General features: G+C 44.8%; 2 protein-coding genes and 2 long non-coding RNA genes across 19 annotated transcripts in view; 3 read left to right on the top strand and 1 right to left on the bottom strand.

Annotated features, from left to right (window-relative positions):
- TANC1 (tetratricopeptide repeat, ankyrin repeat and coiled-coil containing 1) overlaps positions 1 to 15,816 on the top strand; it is a 230,760-nt gene extending 214,944 nt beyond the window's left edge. For all 6 annotated transcript variants that reach the window (XM_049712019.1, XM_049712023.1, XM_049712020.1 and 3 more), the window contains 8 exons: positions 2,076 to 2,209; positions 3,796 to 3,919; positions 4,278 to 4,453; positions 7,409 to 7,541; positions 8,922 to 9,013; positions 10,669 to 10,815; positions 11,727 to 11,827; positions 12,496 to 15,816. In XM_049712019.1, the coding sequence (XP_049567976.1) occupies positions 2,076 to 2,209; positions 3,796 to 3,919; positions 4,278 to 4,453; positions 7,409 to 7,541; positions 8,922 to 9,013; positions 10,669 to 10,815; positions 11,727 to 11,827; positions 12,496 to 13,933 (2,345 nt within the window). In that variant the 3' untranslated portion in view covers positions 13,934 to 15,816. The remainder of the gene's footprint in view (positions 1 to 2,075; positions 2,210 to 3,795; positions 3,920 to 4,277; positions 4,454 to 7,408; positions 7,542 to 8,921; positions 9,014 to 10,668; positions 10,816 to 11,726; positions 11,828 to 12,495) is intronic.
- Positions 1 to 23,039, top strand: part of LOC125964950 (uncharacterized) — a 340,974-nt gene that overhangs the window by 261,398 nt on the left and 56,537 nt on the right. The window lies entirely within an intron of this gene.
- Positions 1 to 23,039, top strand: part of LOC125964949 (uncharacterized) — a 260,419-nt gene that overhangs the window by 230,312 nt on the left and 7,068 nt on the right. The window lies entirely within an intron of this gene.
- WDSUB1 (WD repeat, sterile alpha motif and U-box domain containing 1) overlaps positions 18,337 to 23,039 on the bottom strand; it is a 76,745-nt gene continuing 72,042 nt past the window's right edge. For 9 of the 11 annotated variants that reach the window (XR_004481542.2, XM_004266286.4, XM_033421833.2 and 6 more), the window contains one exon: positions 18,337 to 18,511. Coding sequence is in view for 9 of the 11 variants with exons in the window: in XM_004266286.4 (XP_004266334.1) it covers positions 18,354 to 18,511 (158 nt within the window). In the remaining 2 variants the exon portion in view is untranslated. Of the gene's footprint in view, positions 18,512 to 22,022; positions 22,200 to 23,039 lie in introns of those variants that run through there. The other 2 variants (XR_004481543.2, XM_033421837.2) reach the window with 1 other exon arrangement.

The following is a 23,039-nucleotide window of genomic DNA, read 5'->3' on the forward strand; positions in this document are numbered from 1 at the left end:
TCTGAGCTATTGCCCTGTGTGTTCTTCTGTGTTTTGCTTCTTGGAATCTGTTAAATTTGGGAGGCAGGCCCGTTGCACTGCATTTAGCCGTGTGGTGTTTATTTGGTGGCCGTGTAGTGTTTGCACCATGACCTGTGGTCAGCTGTCCACAGCCAGCTGGGCTGCTCCAGCTCAGGCTGTTACAAGCACGCCTCCCCGTGTGCTCCAGGGGCACGTCCGGGCACCCATCTACACCTGGGTTGCTGCGTGGAAGGATGTGTACGTCCTCAACCAGCAGCGAGTCCCATTTCTCAATTACTTGGACTGCTCGTGAGGTTGGGCGCTTTTCATAAGTTCGTTGGCCTTTGGACTTCACCTTTTGTGAAGGATCTATTCCTGTGCCTTCCTAGTTTTCATACTGAGATGTCTGACTGATTTGGAGGGACGCTTACTTTATTCAGGAAGCCAGAAGTTTGAGGTGTGAGGTTGTATGTAGAGATGGAGTCGCCTTAGGACTAGAGCCAAGCCGCAGCATCAGGCGCCACCCTCTCCTTCCCCCTCTGTGTTGTAGACACTCCCAACCGCGGTGTCTCCGCCTCCCACCCTCGCCCCTTCCTGTCCTCTGCTGAAGAGCTTTGTCTTGGCCTGGGGCTGTCCCTGCAACCTGCCACTGTCCTTCCCTCTAGACAGGGGTTCATGCGATGGCAGAGCCCCTCTTCTAACTAAACCCGTCTTTCTGCCTCCCCAGCCCCCATTAGGAGTCATGCCTTGGGGGTGGGGAGGCGCAGTCACTGCTGTGAGGGTGTCCTGAGGACGCTTGGCCTGCCTTCGTTCCCTTCACACCGTTCTCGTTTTGTCCTCAGCTGACCTTCCCGCAGCACCTCTGCTGCCAGCTACAGCTCCCTGCCTCAGGATCACACTGGGCTGTTCGCCCGGGCACTCAAGGCCCTCCACAGCCTAATGGTCCTTTTGTTCCTTTGGTGACATTCTTAACCCAGGATCTGGACTTGTTACAGACATTCTAAGCTCCCTGAAGGCAGGAAGGATGTGATATGCTCTCACTGCCTCAGCAATCGTTAGCTCTTGTTGATTGAAATGTGTGACTTTAGGGTAAGAAGCTGGTCTTGACAGTAATACTGATCTTTGTGTTTGTGTGGCCCTGTATTCTCGTTGTCTCTTACTGTGAAAAAAGACGACAATAAAACAAACGCTTAGTGGCTCCCGAATCTGCGTTTGGGCCAGGCTTGTAGGGACGGCTCATCTCTGCTCTCACAGCTCTAGCTGGTGTGGCCTGACTGTGTCTGGGGACCCCTTTCCAGGATGGCACACACGCACGTAGTTGACAGTGTTGCTGGCTGGCTGCTGGGATGTTGGCCACGCACAGCTTCTCCCAGTGGGTCTCACCTCAGGGCTGCTTGGGCTTCCTCACAGCATGGCAGCTGGTTCCAAGGAGTGCTCAAGGAAGTGGAAGTTGCCCACCTCAGGGCCTGGGCCCACGCACTGGCACGGCATCATGTCTGTTCTGTTCTGTTGGTCAAAGGTGTCACAGAGGGACTTCCCCTAGTGGTCCAGTGGTAAATAATCCGCCTTCCAACGCAGGGGACGCAGGTTCAATTCCTAGTCGGGGAGCTAAGAACCCACATGCCGCAGAGCAACTAAGCCCGTGCACCACAACTGCTGTGCCCATGCGCCTCAACTAGAGAGCCTGTGTGCTGCAAACTACAGAGCCCACACACTCTGGAGCCTGTGGGCCACAGCTTACAGAGTCCATGCGCTCTGGAGCCCGCACGCCACAACTAGAGAGAGAAAACCCACGCGCCACAACTAGAGAGAAGCCGGCATGCCACAACGAAGAGCCTGTGTGCCACAACGAAAGGTTCTGCGAGCCGCAACTAAGACCCGATACAGCCAAAAAAAATTGTTTTTAAGAAGAAAGAAAGAAAAAGGTGTCACAGAGCCTGCCCAGATTCAAGGGGGGCAGGATACGTGGTCCCCCTCCTCTCAGTGGGAGGAGCGTGAGAGAGTCTGTGGCCACCTTTAGCCACTACCATGTGGCCATCATACTAACAGACCCCTCCCCCGTGACTTCCCTCTAGCCCTGACGGCCGCTGCAGGACGAGGCAAGCTGGAGGTCTGCGAGCTGCTGCTGGAGCGTGGAGCTGCTGCGTCTCGGACTAACAGGAGAGGGGTCCCTCCGTTGTTTTGTGCGGCACGCCAGGGGCATTGGCAGGTACCCGGGGGACCCCGAGTGCTTCAGAAACAGTGAATGGGATCGAGATCGCTACTGCCCGTCTCCCCTGCTGGGCCCTGTCTTTTTCGCATTCTTGGCTTCTGCTTGTGCTGTGAGCACTGCTGTATCAAGGCAGACATTTGACAGGCTAGCACAGTCAGCCACATGGGCTGGTAACCGGGAGCAAGGCCGGTAACCAGGTCAGAGACCCACAGCTGCTTCCCCGTAACCGGGGAGGGGAAATGGAGTGGGTGCACCCCATCCCGACAGCAGAAGACTTGCTGTAACACAGCGGCTGCTGTGGTTGTGCAACCCACTTGTCCAGCAGGCTTGGGAGAAGAGTGGCCTTGTGCTCCTTGGGAGGGGAAGCCTTTTCCCTCTGGTCCTGCACTGTGATTCAGGCTGGTTTCTTTTACAAGGAGCGACGCGTCATTGCTTTTAGTCTAATTAAGGGAGCAAGGGGTCCTTGATAGCAGTGGTTCAGTCATTTATTCCTTCATTTTGTAAACAGTGACCATGTATCTACCCCATGGCTGGCACCAGGTTACACACAGCTGCAAACAGACAGATGGATTTCCCCATCATGTCCATTATAGAAGGAATTTTCTAGACCCAAGTTCACAGCGTGGAGTCGCGACCCTTCCGGTTCCTGCTAGCTCCGCTGCTAGGAGCTGTGAGGGTGCCCCACCGAGATTCTGGCTTTTCTCCTTCCCGTTTCTAAGAGCTTGGTTTGTACCGGCCACTCCCTGCCTATCTCACAAGTCCTTGAGATGCCCTAGCTAATAATCCTCTCTCCTGTTCTCCGTGTTCCCTAAGTCGTGGGGGAGTCTGGAGACATACGTTAGTGTGTCAGGAACAAGAGAGCAGTGGGAACATGCCACCTTCTGCTGTGGTGGCAATAAAACAAGCATGGTGCCAGAGGGAGAGAGGCTGGACCACAGCCCCCTGGACAGAGCAGTTCCCTCCAGGATGGTCATTGTAAGAGACCCCTCTCTGGGTTTTTTTTCCCCTTCTCACCATGTACTGTTTAAAGGCATAACCTGGAGGCTGAAACTCTCCTCCAGGAAGCTTTGCTAAAAATCACCTGCTATGAAGGTCCCCCAGTCCTAAGCCTCAGGAAGCAGACTGCTGAGGGGAGAGGATGGGTGAGTGTTTCCGCATCCATTGCCCGTGCCGCGTCCGCCTGCTGCAGGAACGTGGTGTCAGCACCGCCATGGGGCCGTGGCTGTCGTGCCTTCCCTTCAGTTCTGCTCAGCTACCCCACGTGCCCTGTAGTGGCTGTCCTGTCATCACTTGACTGTGCTTGGAATCCTCCCTTCTCCAAATTTCTGCCTTGTGTGTGCAAGTTTTACAGACATAGTAATGAATCAGGCTTGTTAAAGAGGAGATATATTTGGAAGAAGAGTCTGTTCGAAGGAATACAGTAGAAAGATTTTACAGGCCCCATGGATCACACGACTTACAGGGGTTTTTAAAAAGAGGGGAGAGTCCTTTCATTACTCTGAAAGGTGGAAAAACCATCCCGAGTAGAGAGCACGTGAATCAAGGGGCAGCAGGAAGCGTGTAATCCCGAGTGTTTCTTTCAGATCGTTAGGTTGCTGTTGGACCGTGGCTGTGACGTGAACCTAAGTGACAAGCAGGGCCGGACGCCCCTCATGGTGGCTGCTTGTGAAGGGCACTTGAGCACCGTGGAATTTCTCCTTTCGAAAGGTAGCCGCACTGTCCCCCCCTGCGTGGGACTGTCTTGGAGGGACAAGGACAAGAGCTTTGGCAGACTCGTTCAGTACTTTCTGATTTCGTTTTTTTGTTTTTTTTGTTGTTGTTCTCTTTGTTTTGTTTTTGAAGAAATCTTTTTGTTCAGTGTTCTTGTCATGGAAATTTTTTAACTTGCACACAAGTGGAGGGAATAGGGATACATCCCACGTACCCTTTACTCAGCTGCAGCAGGGATGATCATTTCACCCTTGGCTTCAGATGCTGTTTAGGCCAGGCCCCTGCGGGTGCGAAAGGGTCTGCCTCTGGCCTTGTCTTTCCACGGTCACGTTCTGTGAATGGGCTTGTCTTTCAGGTGCCGCCCTTTCTTCTCTGGACAAAGAGGGTCTGTCGGCATTAAGCTGGGCTTGTCTGAAAGGGCACAGGGCTGTGGTCCAGTTCCTGGTGGAGGAAGGAGCCAAGATCGACCAGACGGACAAGAACGGCCGCAGCCCCCTGGACCTGGCCGCCTTCTACGGCGATGCGGAGACCGTAGGTACCGCGGCGGCCACGCTCCCCACCTGTGCCAGGCAGACTGGGCCGCGTGGAGACTCGGGAGCTGAGCCACCCCCAAGTGTGCATGACGCTGGCCCCGTGTGGCCAGGGCATACGCGTGTGCTGTGGGGTGGCTTTCGTTTTCCTCTAATTCTGTGGCACGCAGTCTGTTCCAGACCTGGGGTAAAGATTTTAATAGACTCTAAAGGCTTAAAATTCCATGATTGCAAACTGCACGCACATACGTGAATATGTGTACACACGTGCATATGTCGTTTCATTTTCTTACAATTTCCATGTAAATAGAATGCCTGTATAGATCATTTAAAAATCACTTTTATATGTGAGAAATTACTCATCAAATAATCAGTTGGTTTGTTTTTAAATTGATGCGGTTTTGTCTAGAAATAACAGAAAATGCTTTGGGCACTGCCTTTATCTCTTTGCCAAAGGCCCAAGTCTAACTGAGGAAGGAAGGGATAAAACCTTGATAAACTAAAAACCACAAGATGTCTTTCAGGGCAAAAACCACTTTGTCAGTGTCCATATCCCGGGCACCAAGCAGGTGCTGGAGGAATGTTCATTTCTCCTTGAGAATTATCGTTTATGAATCGTTACGTGTGTCTAAGGTGAGGATTAGCTAGACAGACGGGTACTGTATTGCTGGGGGCCGTGGACCTCGGAGCAGAAGCCATCCCCACCCTGCACGTCTGTGCCTGATGGGTTTACGAGGCAGTGATGTTACAGTTAAATAGTTTCAATTTCCTGGACATTATACACTGTACTTAAATGTCGATTTTCAGAAACAGCTCTTTAACTAAACCTCGCATCTCCACGCTTTTCTCTTTCAGCTTATGTTACGTTACCAGATCCTGTCGTTTATCAACCTTAGGGAAGAGTGAAGGGTCTTAGCATTCTAAGCGTCATTTAAAAAAAGTCTTGGTAAAAACACGTAACATAAAATTTACCATCGTAACCATTCCTAGGTGAAGAGTTCAGTAGTGTTACATACATTTCACATCGTCGTGCAGCCAAAGTCCAGGCTTTTTTTGTCTTGTAAAACTGAAACTGCACCCGTTAAACAGTTACCTCGTTACCCCCCGCTCCCGGCAAACACCTTTCTACTTTGCGTCTCTGTGAATGACAGCTCTAGGTCCCTGAACACAAGTGGAATCGTACAATATTGTTGTTTTGTGACTGACTTATTTCACTTGGCATAATGTCTTCTAGGTTCATTCATGTTATAGCATACGTCAGGATGTCCTTTTTTTTAACGCTGAATAATGTTCCATTTACGTGTTTACCACATTTTGTTAATCCATTCATCCATCATTGGGCACTTGGGTTGCTTCCACCTCTTGGCTATTATGAGTAGTGCTGTTACGAACACGGGTGTGCAAATATCTCTTCGAGAGCCTGAAGATTTTTCGAGATCTATCCATTCTTTTGGATAGATACCCAGATGTAAGATTGCTCAATCGAGGGGTAATTCTATTTTTAATGTTTTGAAGAAGCTTCAGGCTGTGTCTGCAGTGGGTGCATCATTTTACATTCTCACCAAAAGTGCACATGGCTACCTGTTTCTCCACACCCTCTCCAGCACTTATTTTCTGTTTTGTTCTTTTCTTTGATAGCAGCCATCCTAACAGTTAATAGCTTGTTGTTTTGATTTGCAGTTCCCTAGTGATGATGAGCATCTTCTGACATGCTTATTGGCTATTTTTATATCACCTTTGGAAAAATATCTATTCAGATCCTTCGCCTATTTTTTTTTTTTTTTTTTTGCGGTACGCGGGCCTCTCACCGTTGCGGCCTCTCCCGTTGCGGAGCACAGGCTCCGGATGCGCAGGCTCAGCGGCCATGGCTCACGGGCCCAGCCGCTCCGTGGCATGTGGGATCTTCCCGGACCGGGGCACGAACCTGTGTCTCCTGCATCGGCAGGCGGACTCTCAACCACTGCGCCGCCAGGGAAGCCTATTTTTTAAATTTTATTGAAGTATAGTTGATTTACAGTGTGTTAATTTCTGCTATACAGCAAATCGACTTAGTTACACACACATATATATATATGTATATATATATGTTCTTTTTCATATTCTTTTCCATTACGGATTATCACAGCCTTTGCCTATTTTTAAATTGGGTTTTTGAGGTTTTGTTGAGTTGTAGGAGTTCTTTATATATTCTGGATATTAATCCCTCTAGTGTCATTTTGAACAGCTGGTGGACTGATAGGATCTACTAGATCCACGTGAAAATCTAAGCAGGCTACAGACTTTTCCAGTGAATAGAGCAATTTTAGTGGCCAGCGTGGTTTTCCCTGTTGTTCTCTGTTTAGTCCAAGTGACAGCTGTTTGATCACATCACGGCAGTCTTTGTACCATGGTCTCACAGTTGCCACCTTTACAGTGCCCATATTCAGGTCTCTTTCCTAAGCCCTAAAGTGAGTTATAACCGGGTCCAGTTGACCCTGGTCTTTCCAGCTTCTGTACCCAGGCTGTGTGGGTCTGAGTGTCTCTGAAGTGTCATTGCCATAACCTGCCAGCACGCTGGAGCTATGGCAGAAGCCTGCATCCTGAGTAACTGGAGATGAAAAGGTGACTGTGTCTCATCTCTGTGGCCTGGGAAGTGGGGTGAGACAGACAGGCGATAGCGTGCGTGTACTGTCTGTGGTCTGTGGGTGCACAGACACACGTCCCGCCCTGGGAACATCCACCTGCCTGTCTCATTGCCAACATCAAAATCACTTTAGCAGAGTGGGTGTGAGCTGTGGATTGCAGCTCCTCTGCTCTGTTCTATGTCAACTTCATTTCCCTTCTGAGATCCCGTTAGGCCAGAGCGTCTGAGACCAGAGTGAAGCTAAGACCGCCAGCTCCTACACCAGCTGCAGCGTCGGGCAAGGTGAGGGCTCCTGCTACCCGCGCCCTCAGGTCCTGTGTCTCCCTTTTGCAGGTGCTGTACCTGGTCGACAAGGGGGCCGTGATCGAGCACGTGGACCACAGCGGCATGCGGCCCTTGGACAGAGCCATCGGTTGTCGAAACACATCTGTAGTGATTACACTGCTGAGAAAAGGAGCCAAGTTAGGTCAGTAAACTCTGCAGTTCACCAGCGAGAGGGAGGGTAGCTTCAGATTTTAGAGTACGCGAGGGGCCGTACCCACCTGCTCCCAGGTTAAGAAGTAAGATGTCAGGCGTGTGGAGACTTTTTTTGTCCCTCTCTAAGGCTCAGTTAATCACAGTCATTCAGAGTGTGTAAAAGACTCATATTATTACAGCCCACGTGGGCAGAAAGCAGAGGACAGTGTTGAAGGACAGCCCAGCCCTGGGAAGCCACAGCGGGAGCAGTTCCGGGGGCCTCTGTGGGGAGGGCCCGAGGGCGGGTGGGCAGGAGCTGGAGGGCGGTTGTAATGACCCACGAGCGCGAGGACTGCTGTTCGGGAGGGGCGGCTAGTCCTCTGGGAAGGGCAGCGGCAACCCTAGCACAGGTTCTGGGAGGGAGAGCTCTCGGGGCTTACTGGAGACGAGATGGGGTGACTTGAGGATAATGTCAGGGACCGGAGCTCTGAGGAGGTTGGAACATGGCCCAGGGTTCAGAGTGCGGGGAAGAGTGCCCCATACGGCACTGTCTTTTCTGGTCTCACGCCAGACCTTTGGTTGCCAGCAGTTCTGGGGAGGGGACTGCGATGAAGGTGGTGAAATGACACTATTAAGCAGCTCATGGTATCAGGAGCTATTCTGAGCAGTTGCATGTTTTAACTTATCTCATCCTCGCCTACCCTGTAAGTAGGGAATGATGAAAGCATCATGTTACAGAGGAGGAACCCCAGGCCTGAAGATGGTGAATAGCTCCCCTGAGGTCATAGTGAGCGGCAGGTCACCTTGAACCTGAGTCCGACTCCTGAGGCCATGCCCTTAAGCGTTGCTCCCTGTGCGTGTTTGGAAGAGGCTTACACAGAGGTTGTGGCTGTGCCGTCAGCCGGGAGAGAAGGAGACACAGGCGGGAGCAGGGAGGCCGAGGGCGGGGATGGTGGGAGGAGGGCAGCAGGGCCAGAGCTGGCGTCTCAGAGTGGATTTGGTGGTGACTCAGCAGCGAGTGTGAGAGATGCTGAGAAGCCTCGCCTCCACCTGCGCGTGGTCCTGACAGCACTGCGGGGAACTAAAGAGATGATTGGGAAGCAAATCCCCGTAGAAAGGAGGGGTGGCCATGGCTGCGCTGATGCTTGCGTGTCCCAGTACTCTTGTCCCCCCGAGTGACAGGGTGTGCGGGGTGCAGCTCTCTGCTCAATGCTCCCTTCCCTTCGCTGTATTGTCACGCAGGACAGTACACCTGCAGGACACGCTGCAGTGTCCTCTGCAGCTGGGTTCTCTGCTGTTTGTGGGCTTAGCTGTGACGGGGCCACGGAAGCATTGAGCTCCTTTGCTCCAAGCCCACTGGAATGTCTCTGAACGCATGTTTATTTTGCAGGAAATGCTGCCTGGGCGATGGCTACTTCCAAACCTGATATTCTGATTATACTGTTACAGAAATTGATGGAGGAAGGAAACTTGATGTACAAAGTAAGTGGTGTCGCCCTTGTGATCCTGTAAACAACCTATGAGCAGCCTCTTAGTTTGCGGTATAATGGATGTAGCTGTGCTACTGCCCAGAATGCGTATAGCTCAGCTAATAGAAGTTCTGGGAAGTGCTAACCTAGCCTCGTGCCCAGGATTTGATATCCTTACAGCAGAATCTTCAATGTGGAAAGCGCTCCTCTTTGTGTTTGAGAACCATTATTTCTGAACGAATCCTTGGGGCTGTAACTGTGACTTACAGCCTGAAGCCTTGATACGAAGGCAGAGGTGCTTCTTGTTTAACAGGCACATCCTACAGGAAATTCCTTGGCGCTTGGAATCATGAGACATGGGAAAGGAACACTCAGGAGACATTTTCAGAAGAAAAGAATCATGAAATCTCCCAAGCCTTTGTTATCTTAATTTTAATGTCTGTAAGCTCCTGGAATTTGAAACTTTCTGGAGAGATTTTTACTTAAAATAGTCAAGTAATAAATAACACTCAGTTACTCAGGAGGTGGAATTAATTTCTTTTTCTCATTTTCCCTTAGAAATGGAAAGACAATTTAAAGATTAGTAAATTTGATTTTAAAGTAAAAATGTTCAAACTAACACATGCAGTTTAGATCAGAGGGCAGTACACTTCATCTGGTAAGAGCCGGGTAGTAACCATGTCAGGCTTTGCTCTGTGGTCCCTGTCACAGCCCTCTAGCTTTGCTCTTGTGGCATAGATGCAGACAAGATAACACACAGACAAATGAGCCAGGCCGTGTCCCAGTCAAACTGTTTGTAGAAACAGGTGTCAGGCCGGGTTTGGCCCTGAAACCGTAGTTTGCCAACCCCGAGTTTAGAGAGATGCTCAGGCCATTTCCATAGATCATTTTTCTTTCCAGGTCTGTGATTAGACAGAATTAAAAGATGATGAAAACAGAAAACTACATCATGACCATTTTAATCCTTTCTGGCATGAAGCTGCTGTACTTTCTACGTTTTAGTTTTTCCTTTTCTTTTTTAATAACAACAAATAAATAGGCATATAGCATGACCCAGCAGGGTTCCTGGCCTGGAATCAGTTTGAAATTGAGTTCAGAGTGTGTATCGTTGTGGCTTTGAAGTGGTTTTAATATGAATTTTGGTAGGCAATTATTAGCCATTTTCGACAGACTTCATACCTGCTGTGCAACAGAACCAACAGAGCAAATGGATTTCTTTAGCCTTGAAAATGACGTGCAGTGCTGTGCTAAGTTTTAAAGCCCGTGCTTTAGTTCCTCTTAAAAGAAAAATTATCATTCTACAGCAGCTCTAGGTTTATCCACAAGACTCTACTTTGCCTTAGGGGCGGCGTGGTTTCTCCATTTGATTTCTGTTACACTCTGCATTAAAGTATCTTTAGATGAGAGATCATTCATGAAATGGTTGTCACAAATATGTAACAGAGAAGATAATCTGATGTTTTAATTAAGATTGATGGTTATGGGTTTGGCAATTTACAGATCCCTTCCTGTAAACCCAGCTCTGGTTGCAGACGCCTAGGCGGACAGTGAAGCTGCGTGTCCAGGCCAGTCAGTGGACTGGTTCTGGCCGTGGCCTGTCCTCATCAGGATCTTTATCCATCTTGGAGCCTCTGGAAACGATAAATTTCTCTGATTTTTGAATCCTAGAAGGGGAAGATGAAAGAGGCAGCCCAGAGGTACCAGTATGCCTTAAGGAAGTTTCCTCGAGAAGGATTCGGAGAGGACATGAGACCGTTCAATGAGCTAAGGATTTCCCTCTATCTCAATTTGTCTCGCTGCCGAAGAAAAACAAATGTAAGCCGGGCCCCTTATTCCAGTCCTTTAGCTGTTCTCACAGTGGTGAAGGCCTGCCCTTCTACAGACCAAATCATGAGACCTCCTGTCTGGTTTGTTTGCACTTTTCTGTGAACCTGGCGCATGGGGAGCTGCTTGTCTGGGGTGACCATCATTAGATCACAGCACCACCCACCTCCCAAGGTGTTGAGAGAGTGCACATGGACGTAGTTTCTCTGCCTCAGTGATGACGAGCACATGCAAACTGCTCCTCCACCGCTGCCCAACTGCACGCTGCCAGCACGAGTGGCTGTCCCCAGATTCAGAAGGCAAGGGCATCATTGTAAAGTTCACCACAAATGTGTTATAATCAGCTTAGTGTTATTATGTTTGCTCAGAGGGTAAGCCAGGAACTGGTCAATTTGTAATTAATTGTAGTTAACTCACAGTTAACTTGTAACTAGTAACTAGATTTGTTTCAGTACCACTTTCTTTGTTTTTCTTTTTTAAACCTCATCCCCCCTCCACCAAATCTGTGACCTGCCTGCTTCTATGCCCACGGACTCTGCCCACCTTCCTGCTGCAGGTGCTGCAGTGTCCGGGCCCCTCTGAGGCTCCCCCTCCCCCCAAGGGCGGGCTCCCATCAGCCCTCACCTCTGCTGCGCTGCTTCCACCACCATTCTCTCTCTCGAGGCACTGACTCCTGAGTCACCGATTTTTGCTTCTCTGTGGGATTCTTCTTGTAAGAACATTAATAAGCTATAACTGTCTCCTAACTTCACAACAAGAAAACCAACTTACCTTCCCCTTCATCTCGCTCCAAATGTGTCCCACTTCTCTACTAACCTCTAGAGCAAAACTCTTATTAAAAGGTTGCCTGTAATCATGTTTCAGTGCTGCTTCTGACTTGTGTATTTAAATATTGATACCAGGACTTCGGCATGGCAGAAGAATTTGCTTCCAAGGCTCTCGAGTTGAAACCAAAGTCCTATGAAGCCTTTTATGCCAGAGCGAGAGCAAAGAGGAGCAGCAGGTACCATCTGGGGTTAGATGTGTGACTGTGACTAGAGAAGCCTGCTTATCTTTCTCTGACATCAAAGCTGCTGCTTTGATTTTGGGGGCTTCTGATGCACGAGCATCACTCAGTGCCTCTCCTCCCTTGTAATACTGAACAGCTAGCTTCCAGAAGGCGCAGCAGTGGCTGTCATTAGCAATGGCTAAACTTTTCATTTTCTCCAGACATCTCAGTAACTCTCCCCACAGTTGACATCTGCAACGTAAAGTTCCTAGCTTAGTCCATGTTACCAGTGAGACCGCCAACTAGAGACGCCGGGAGGCGGCGGCGGGGAGGCTGGGTGGAGTCCATAGGTCTTGAGTTGCAGGTGGACGTGGTGAGAGGGATGGGGAAGGTGACGTTAAGAGGATTCTGACCCCCACTGCTTTCTGCCTGCGCTCACCCCAGCCCAGTGGTCTTTATAGAGACAGCAGGGCCCCGGAGCCGCTCAGGTCTGGGTTAGAGTTCAGCGTTGCCACTTAGCCGAGGAACTCTAAGCTAGTTCCGTGGGGTCCGTCCACACCATGACTGTGCAGCACTCACTCAGCTACCTTCTCTTTTCTTTTAGCAGAGCTGCTTTATGAACAGTTACGTTCAGAGCTTGTTCTTACGTGGCCTGTAATTATATCGTCTCTTTTAATATAAAGGCAGTTCACGGCCGCTCTGGCTGACTTGCGGGAAGCCGTGAAGCTCTGTCCCACCAACCAGGAGATCAGGAGGCTCCTGGCGCGCGTAGAAGAGGAATGCAGGCAGCTCCAGAGGAGCCAGCAGCAGAAGCAGCAGTGCCCGCCGCCAGCGCCCCCCGCCGACTCGGACCACGAGGAGGACGCCCCGACCCCCGGCCTGAACGACGGCTTTCACCTCGAGGAGGCTGAAGAGGAGGAGACTTCTCCACAGGAAGAATCCGTTCCCCTCGCTCCCAGGCCCCAGCCGCCCTCCTCTGCCCCCTCCCCATACATCCGAAACCTTCAAGAAGGGCTCCAGTCCAAAATGAGGCCGCTATCGCCACAGAATCGGCTGGGGGTGAGCAAGCCCCCGAGGGAGCCGGTCGCTCAGCCGGGGCTGAGGGTGCAGCCCACCAAGCAGGCGCAGATCGTGAAAACCAGCCAGCACCTGGGTTCTGGGCAAGCTGGCCTGAGAAATGCTAGCTCGAAAACGCAGGTCTCTTCGCAGAATCCTCCCCCGAGTCCCATGCCTGGAAGACTCTCTGCCACCCCCGCCGCCGGAAGCAGAAACCAGCATCTGGAGGGAACAGGCACCTTCCCTGCGGGAGCAGCTTCTAGCCACTCGGGAGATCGGCTGGGGCCCAGCCCCAGCGTCCAGCTGCAGCCCAGTGAGGGTGACGCTGCGTATCCTCTACCGAGTAAGATAAAAACTGCAGAGAGGCTTCTGTCTCGTGCCACCGTGGCTGTGGACGTAGCCCCTCTAAACCCAGGCGGGCCAGTGAGCTGCAGCGACGTGCGACACCCGGCTTCCCTCCCCAGCTCAGGCTCTTCCGGTTCTCCGTCAAGCAGCATCAAGATGTCAAGTTCAACCAGTAGTTTGGCTTCAAGCAGCAGTTTTTCAGAGGGCTTCAAGGTCCAAGGACCAGATGCTCGAATGAAAGACAGGGTTGGTAGCCAGGCTCCGAGTGGCCCAGCTGAGCACAGGCCGCGCAGTACTCCGTTCATGGGCATCATGGACAAGACAGCGAGGTTCCAGCAGCAGAGCCACCCTCCCAGCTGCGCCTGGCACTGCACGGTGCCAGAGGGGCTGCCGACGAACATGCCTTCCGCGGCTGGCCTGCAGGCCTCAAGCTCTGAGAAGCCCTCTCTCAAGCAAGCAGGAGGATACAGTAGCCAAGCCAAAACCCGTTCTGTGTCTACTCTGGGTGGAGGGGTCCACAACGGGGCCCAGGGGAAGGAGCTAGAAGAAAAGAAGTGCCAAATTCCAGTCCACTGCCAAGACAGCCGGGTAACTAAGACGGTTTCTCATGCGTATCAGGAAAGTCTCTCTAAACAGCAGCCTCACATCAGCAGTGAAGCCCACAGGAGTCACCTCCCTTCAGCAAAACCAAAGCGATCATTCATAGAATCAAACGTGTGAGCCGTGAGGGAGACCCACGTGTGGTATTTGGAAAACGGTGTGCTGGCTCCTGGTAGTCATTAAATGGTGGTTTGTGAGAAAAATTACTCTTTAGTCACATATTTATTTTTCCCTTGGGGGTGGATCAGATGCCATTGATATGTTGAAAATGTGGGATTAAATTTCTTTGATAGATAGAAGTCACCAGAAATAAGAATGCTAACCAGAATTGAAAACTACAACTAGTTATGCCTGTTAAGTTAAAAATTGAAGACAGCCAAGAAGACATTAACTCATGCTTCTCTCTTTTGAAATTATTTGGTTTTTATCACTTTTCTCCTAGCCTTTGCTATGTGGTAAGATCATATTATTTCTTAGATAATGTAAATGTCTAGTGATAAGTTTAGCTCATGACATAATATCCAGGTGATATGTTCTGGAAAAGATGGAATTTTCAAGTTACAGTTCCAATGAGTCATATCTTAATTTATATATATATGCACGTACACATAGAGTTGACTGTTGAACAACATGGGACTTAGGGGCGCCCATCCCCTGTACGGTCAAAAATGTACAGTGTAGCTTTTAGTCGGCCCTGTGGAGGGTTCCACATCCTCGTATTCAACCAGCCGTGGATCATGTAGTATGTATTGACCGGGGAAAAAAAAATCCATGTATAGGTGGACCTGCACAATTCAAACCTTTGTTGTTCAAGGGTCAGTGTGTATGTGCACGTGTATATATATATATGAAAGACCTGAGTAATTTCTAGCTGAATGTGACTATACGTGTTATATGGGTCACTTTTTTTTTTTTAAGCAAAATATAAGAACATCCAAGTATTGTTCCCTTTATAGCAGTTCCCTTAAAAAGATTAAACACCTATTTCTGTGTTATGGTTCCTTTTTTTGGAACTATATTCCCGCTTCAAGGTGTTTTTAATATTTGGAAACAGTATAAACCATTTGGAATCATGATTGGTGGTTAAGTTGAATTTGGGCTAAAATACTAAGAATACAGCATTCTCGGTGACATGTAAATTAGCTCTCAGTTGGTCCCCAACCGGCTTTTATCAATGATAGCACTCCTGGAACAAACCTTCCAAGGTCCTCTAATGACAATATTTAATTCGGATACTTAAGGTGTGGTCGGTTATTGCTTTCGTTTTATTATAGTCATTACTTTATAGCCACGTGTTGTATATATCATGTAGCCAAGTTGTATTCAGACTTGTAAATATAACTATTTCAAGTAGTTAATCTTAAAGTCATATATTTGCATGTTCTTTTTAAGCTTCGTCCATGCTGGTTATTGCACTGAACGATAATATATATGGCATGTTAACAGTATACAAGTAACAGCACTTTATCTCATTTATATGAACACCTCTGAGGTGCTACTTAAGTCCAAACTGATGTATTATTCATTTGTAAAGATAAGGTACAGGAGTGAACCTTGATTTTAAAGGTATTTTTATAAGAAAATGGTGTGCTATTGGAGGATGTTAAAATACTAGTTTGAGAGAGGTGGTGGGAGTGTATTTGTTTTGTATGTTGGGATGTGAAATTTACTTTCTAGAATTGGAGAGAAGGAAGTTCTATATTTACAGAATGTTTTAAAAACGAATAGTTGTAATGAAGTCCCTGTGAGCATCATTATGGTTTTGTACGAATAGGACTCTTCTGGTGTCATTCTCCATTTGTTCCTGAGTGTGTACAGAGTACTTTGTACAGCTTTGTCAGTCTTTTTTAGAGGCGTCTCATGAGTTCTGCTGTAACTACTATGGCTTATTTATTGTTCATTGTTTTCGTTAATATTTGTGGAAGTCTTACTCTTTTGTTATGTAGTTTTGTTTCTGCACAACTACTGTACTTTTCCATATGGAATAAAGACAATTAATAGAATTTGTTTTGCATTAAATGAAACAATGGCTAAGTAGAGAAGATCCTGATGTCAGCTATCTGCCTTGCTTAAATCCGGAGTGATTTTATCCTAAAGAAGTGGAAAGCCTTTTTCTCAGTAATACTACAAATACATATTTAATTTTATTTAATAATTTCAGAACAAGGGTAATGGCTTCCAGAAATCCCAAAACATTCCGGGGTCAAAATTAGTCTTTTTGCCTGAAATGAGAAGAACGCATGAAGAGCATTCTGTACTTCTCTGTTCGGAAATCCTGGAGCGTGGTTTTAGTGGCAACAGTGCATCTTCAGTATATAACTCCCACTTTGGTGATACATACACTGAACACTGTGCCAGTGTGAAAGTTTGTTCTTCATATTTCTATTATCTTTAAGTTAAAAGTGTTTGTCTTTATAACCACATATTTCAGTTTCAAAGTAGTATGAATGAGTGTGAACATTAAACTGTTGTATTGTGATAAAATCCTGATGTGGAATCTTAAGCCTAAGCAACTTCAAGTTATTGTGTGGTTACTGCTATTACTAGCAAGGCCAAGTAAAGTATTTTCAGTCACTCTTGAAAGCTATATATTTAAACTAAAGGTAAAAAACAAAAAACTGGGTAGGAGGGGAAAACTCTATTAATAGATCATTCTTATTGGATGACTTCCTGTGATGCTGCCAGTGTGACTATTAGAATGTATTATACATTACATTATGATTTTGATAGATTCTTAGTAAAGGTATTTGGTCCAGTTACCCCAGGAAGTGCAGTCTCCTTGGGATGCTGCTGGTCAGTGCTGAGGACCGGGCAGTGGGCAGGTAGGTGACGGCTGCTCCTGCCTAGTCCTGCACGGATGGTGGTCCCCAAGAGTGCAGAGGGGCCGTGTGGTGTCCTTTCCTATGGGTGAGTTTGGGTTTGGTTTATTTAGTTTGCTTGTGTTTGTGGGAAGGAGTAGCAGCTCCGCTTCGGTTTGTTTGTATATAAAAACAGATGCACTTCACTTTTGTAAATGGCATCTTAGTTTTCAGCCATTTAACAAGAAACTATCCTAGTGAAACGTAAAAAAGAAAAGCACCTTCTTTAACACATTTAGCAAATAACCAACATTTACTGTTTTCTATCAATGACTTCAGTGATTTTCAGTAATTTTTATGTGAAAACCAGCCAGCCTTCTTTGGAAAATAAGTCTATTTTATCAAAACAAAAGATATCTGGTCCAATGGTGGGCTCTGTCAATTTTACCCAGTCTTTTGTTAGAATTATGTTAGCATACTTCCTCTATAGAATACAATAGAAAAACACCTTCTAGAACATGCTCCCATCTTTTGGTCCTCATGAGTAAGAATGTGAGCGGCATGTGTAGTATGAAAAAAAAAATACTCTTCTAGAATCACGTATTGTGAATCCCAGCTGTGACACAAAGGAAATAAAATTCAGTAATACATTAGGATGACAGAAATTTTACAAAGCAGCAATTACAAAGAACAGGTTTTTGGAGATTTCTGTGGTAGCTTTCCACCCTGCTGTGAACATACAGCATATTAGCTATAAGTTTATAAAACACTAGAAAAGGCTGACGGAATAAATACTTACACTGATTTTTCCCTTTTATTTCTGTGTTTTCAAATTTCAGAACGACGACAGTGAGGATTTCGGGGGTAAGCACAGAGTCTTGGTCCCTGCCTGCCCTTAGAGTTTAGTTCTAACAAGCTTTCCCACTAATGGCTTCCATTCTGGTAAACAACTTGTGAGACAAATGGAGAGTCAACACAACCTCAGCTTTCCGAACTTGTAGTTTTCTTCTGAATGTTTATCAGGGTGTTGTATTAGCTATCAGTCTGTTGTGTAAAAATGTATAGTCACCTTAGCTTAAACTATATGTGAGAACTTCTAAGAATTTTAAATTGTAAAGGGAGGCTAGTTTGCCACTTTATATGTTTCAGCAAAGTCAACTTGACGTACCTGTGATAATTTATTCCATCTAACTTGTACCTAGGTTTAGACAATGGGGGAAAAATCATTACTACCTTGCAAACTTAGAATCTAACAAAATTGCTCATTAAACATGTCAAAGTGATTTTCTCAATTTAGTCATAAATCTACAATTGTTTTGCTAAAAATTCTCTTTAGAAGGATTCCAAAGAGTTATCAAATGAACAGTTATTAACTAGGATTTATCTGTTATATTCTAGATTATTCCAATCTTTGGTTATAATGGAATATGATCTATAACAAGAATAAATTTGAGCATGGCAAATTTAAAGTTGTAAAACTTTACTTCTCTACAGGTTAAGCTTTTTTTCCCACTAGTATAAAAAGGCTTTTATAGTAAAAATAGAAAAGATGTTATATGTGTTACTTAGTTTCTATGTTTTAAAGAATGAAAATAGCCAGTAAATAGTTTTTATAGGTAACTAAGTTTAAGAAGTTTACCTTTCTCCTTCTGTTTTGCTTTTAATAATGTCTGATTAGTATCTACCTTTAAATCATTCAAATGAAATCACAGAAAATATAAATAATGCAATATAAAATAGTTTTATTTTTGATGTGTCTCCAGCCATCGATCAATGGCCATTTTCAGAGTCCTATTTGGTATAAGTACCACTGAAGGAAGAACAAGATTTGTCATGGGACTTGTACGTTTCTTTTTGCTGATCCAATTTTCCATTGCTTCCTTTTCGTATGAATAGCCATCTAAAAACAAAAGCACATACACAAATTATTTGCAATGTAGGAAAGGGAAGTTAGGATTACTAAAATGGGTACAAAAACTCCATTGCCAAGGCCTTTACTGTAATTTAAGTGGTAGTCTTGTCTAGCACCACTGCTCCCCAAATATTTCTGCAACAACATCGTAAATTCTACCATTTAAGATGCATTAAGATTGCACAAATTACCTCCAACAGTGTCAAAAAACTGAAAAAAGGACTGTCAAAAATTCAGATGTAGCACAAAGGAAGAAAGGAAACGAGCCAGGTAGAGGAAAGTGGTAGTGAAGCTACAGTGCCCTGCTAGTGCTGTCAGCTATGTGTCAGTTAATGTGGCTAAAGATGGGAGCAAAAAGCTCTGGGGATGACAAGGCAAAACTTTCCGACATGTTGAAAAGTCAGGGAAACAGATACCAAGAGATTATAGAGCTCACCCCACTAAGGACTTGACAGTAAAGGGATTTACTATGCCAAAAAAAAAAAAAAAAAAAAAAATTCATTGGCTAAGGTTTTTCATACCATGTTCTTACAAACTTTTTTGCATGTGTTAAGGTTGGAGGTTTTGCTTCACTACTTTTTTTATACTTGTAGCTCTTTCTCTTAAACTTAAAATCTTAGTTCCTAATTACATTTACACATTAACCTATTTCTTTTAATCTGCAATGCATACAACTGTTTCAAACTAACAATGCCAATATATTACTAATGTAAGACTGTAAAAGATTTTTTTCTGGCTCTTTCTGTCACCAAGATAGATCCCCTAGGCTTGTCTAATTGAAATCCTGTGTTTGACAATCACTTGAAAAAAAAATTTCTGATTATGTTACTGGACATATAATGTGGTCCATTTGCTTCCCTTTTTATCCTCCCAATTTTTAGAGACTGGTTTGTTTTTCATGATGTATTTTAACATTTAAATGGTTTCAAAGTAAAAACTATAAAAAGTCACATTAAGAGTTTCTCTGTCCAACCCACGTTCTCTCCCTTCCCATATAGGTAACCATGTATGTTAGTTTGTTTACCCTTTCCTTTTGAAAATATAAGCAAATGTATGTGTTACAGACACAGTGCATATACATTCTTACATAAAAGTTAGCATGCTCCACACTATTCTGTACCTGGTTGGTTGGTTTTTTACTTAACTATACATTGCTTTTTTATTCCCCCACAGTACTCCCCTGTATGGATGTATTGATGGACATCTGGGTTATTTCCAATACCTTTTTACAAATAGTGCTGCAGTGAACAGTGAGTGCTATCATTTGGGGGGAGATTCTAGCAGTAGGACTGCTGCATCAGAGAAAATGTATACAATTTTGTTAGAAATGCTAGTACTTCCATAGGAATTCTACCATCTTTTTTCCCCACTAGCAATGGCATTTAGAGTGCCTGAATCTTCCCCAGAGCCCAACCAAGAGAATATGCTGTCAAACTGAGTTTTTACCAGTCTCTCATGAGCAATGGTATAGTGTATCAAGTAGTTTTATTTTATTATGAGGGAGCTAGAACATTTCTTTGTATGTTTGAGCCATTTGCTTTTCATTTTCCTGTAAACTGACCATATTTTTGGCTCACTTTTCTAGTAGATTGTTCTTTATTTCAGATGATTTATTTTTGAGATGTAACTGACAAAAGTTTCAGGTGTGCAACATGATTTTTGCTTTTCTTTCTCCAGATTGCTTTGGTTATTTGGAATCTTTTGTGGTTTCATACAAATCTTAGGATTGTTATTTTCTGTGAAAAATGCCATTGCGATTTTGATAGAGATTGCATTAAATCTGTAGACTGCTTGGGTAGTATGGACATTTTAACAATATTCTTATCGATGAGCACAGAATATCTTTCCATTTATTTGTGTCTTCTTCAGTTACCTTAATGTCTTGTAGTTTTCAGTGTACCGATCTCTTACTTCCTGAGTTAAATTCCTAGGTATTTTATTCTTCTTGATGCAATTGCAAATGGGATTGTTTTCTTAATTTCTCTTTCTGCTAGCTTGTTACTAGTATACAGAAACACAACTGATATTTATATATCAATTTTTGTTAACCTGCAACTTTATCGAATTGTTTGATTAGTTATAATAGTTTTTTGGTGGGCTTTATAGGGTTTTCTATATATATTACATCATATGCAATAGAGACAAGTTTTACTTCTTTTCCAATTTGGATGCCTTTTCTTTTTCTTGCCAAAATGCTCTGGCTAGGACTTCCAATGCTATGTTGAATCTAAGTGGTGAGAGTCTGCATCCTTGTCTTGTTCCAGATCTTCAGAGGGAGAGATTTCAGCTTTTCACCATCGAGTATGATATGAGCTGCGGGCTTGTCATATATGGCCTTTATGATGTTGAGGTAATGCTCTCTATGCCTGCTTTATTGAAAGTTTTTTTTTTATCATACATGGATACTAAATTTTGGCAAATGCTCTTCTGCATCTATTGAGATGGTCATATGATTTTTATCCTTCATTTTGTCAATGTGATATATCACACTGATTGATTTACAGATGCTGAATAATCCTTGCATCCATGGAATAAACCCCACTTGACCATGGTGTACGATCCTTTTAATGTGTTGTTGAATTTGGTTTGCTGATATTTTGTTGAGGATTTTTGCATCTGTGGTTATCAGTGATATTGGCCTGTAATTTTCTTTTCTTGTGGTGTCCTCGTCTGGTTTTCTTAAGAGTAATACTGGCTTGTAAAATGAGTTTGTAAGTGTTCCTTCCTCTTCTGTTGTTTGAAAGAGTTTGAGAAGGATTGATACTAATTTTTTTAATGTTTATTTCATCCATGGAATATGAACATTTTTCAATTTTTATACTAACTTCTTTTGGATTTTGAGTCCAGGTTAGGAAGTATCCCTATTTCCAGGTTATCAAGGAGTTTACCTACATTTTCTTCTGGGACTTGTAAAGGTTTCATTTTTTATATGTCTAATTCATTTGGAATTAATTTAGATGTGTAGTATGACAGATGAAGCCAGTTTTATCCTTTTCCATATGACTACTTAGTTGTCAGAATACCCCTTTTTAAAATTCCTTATTTTTCCCACTGATTTAAAATTTCATGTTTATCATTCACTAAATTTCCAAATGTACTTGGATCAATTTCTGGATTTTTAAGAATTATTTTCCATTAGTCTGTCTATTCATGTGCCAATCTCACACTGTATACTTTATAGAGACTTTATAACATGTTCTAATATCTGGTAGGGCTCTTTGTTTTTTATTTTCTAGGTTATTTGTTGTGTGTTCTTTCCAGTGGAACCTAATAATCACCTTCTGTATTTCTAGGAAAAAGCCTAATAGTGACATCTTGCTCACGATGAGTCTTCCTATCTATCAGTGTGCTATGCTTTCCATTTTTTTTCCAAGTAGACTTTACAGGGATGTTTTATAGTGTTTTGTTTTTGTTCTTGTAAATTGTCTTCCATCATACCTTTTAACTGCTTTTTGTTTACACACACACACACACACACGCACGCGCGCGCGCGCGAAGGCTATTGATTCCTCATTGATGTAACTTGCTAAATGCTGATTAGCCCTATTAACCTATGTGCCTCAGCTCCAAATCCATATATAATGCTGAGGACTCAGCATGCTGGGAGCCAGGATACTGTAAACCACATTTCTGCTTTGCCAGCTGGCTCCTTGTTAAGTCCTGCAATAGGATTTCTCTAGAAGGAGACAAAAACAAGGTGAAGGCTCCTATCAGTGTTGTGCCTGGTCATGGCCCTTTATCTGGCAGGGGTAACTGGTTATACTCTCCAAATTTTTTTATATTTGCTTCATTGTAGGTACTGCCCAAAGCTCTTACCCTTCCCCCTTTAGAGAAAGAAGCACCAGCTGGGTAGCTCCTCCTTCTTAGAAGCCTGAGTTCTGGTTCTGAGAGACCCACGTGAGGTTCTAATAACCTCAACTCCTCATTCTCTTTGTTCCCTGCGTCCTAGTGAACATAGATGCTTTCTGCAGATACTGTACCACCTTTTGTTTTTGAGATATAAGTCACATACCATAAAAGCCACCCTTTTAAATATACAATTCAGTGGTTCTTAGTATAATTTACAGAGTTGTGCAACCATCGCCACTATCTAATTTCAGAACATTTTCATCATTCCATAAAGAAACTCTGAACCTATTAGCAGTCATTCCTCTCCCCCAGTGACCACTAATCTACTTTGTCTCTACGGATTTGCCTATTCTGGACATTTCCTATAAACAGACCCAGACAACATGTGGCCTTTGTTGTCTGGCTTCTTTCACTTAGCCTAATGTTTCCAAGGTTCATCTATGTAGCATGTATAGTATCTGTTCCCTTTTATATCTGATTAATATCCCATTGTGTAGATATACCAGATTTTTAAATTTGTCCATCCAGTGATGGGACATTTGAGTTATTACCACTTTTTGGCTATTATCAATAAGACTGCTATGAACATTCAAGTACAACTTTTTGTATGAACATATTTTCAATTCTCTAGGATAAATATCTAGAAGTACAATTGTGTGGTCACATG

Source organism: Orcinus orca, chromosome 7 (genome assembly GCF_937001465.1).
Source record: "Orcinus orca chromosome 7, mOrcOrc1.1, whole genome shotgun sequence".
NCBI lineage: Eukaryota > Metazoa > Chordata > Mammalia > Artiodactyla > Delphinidae > Orcinus > Orcinus orca.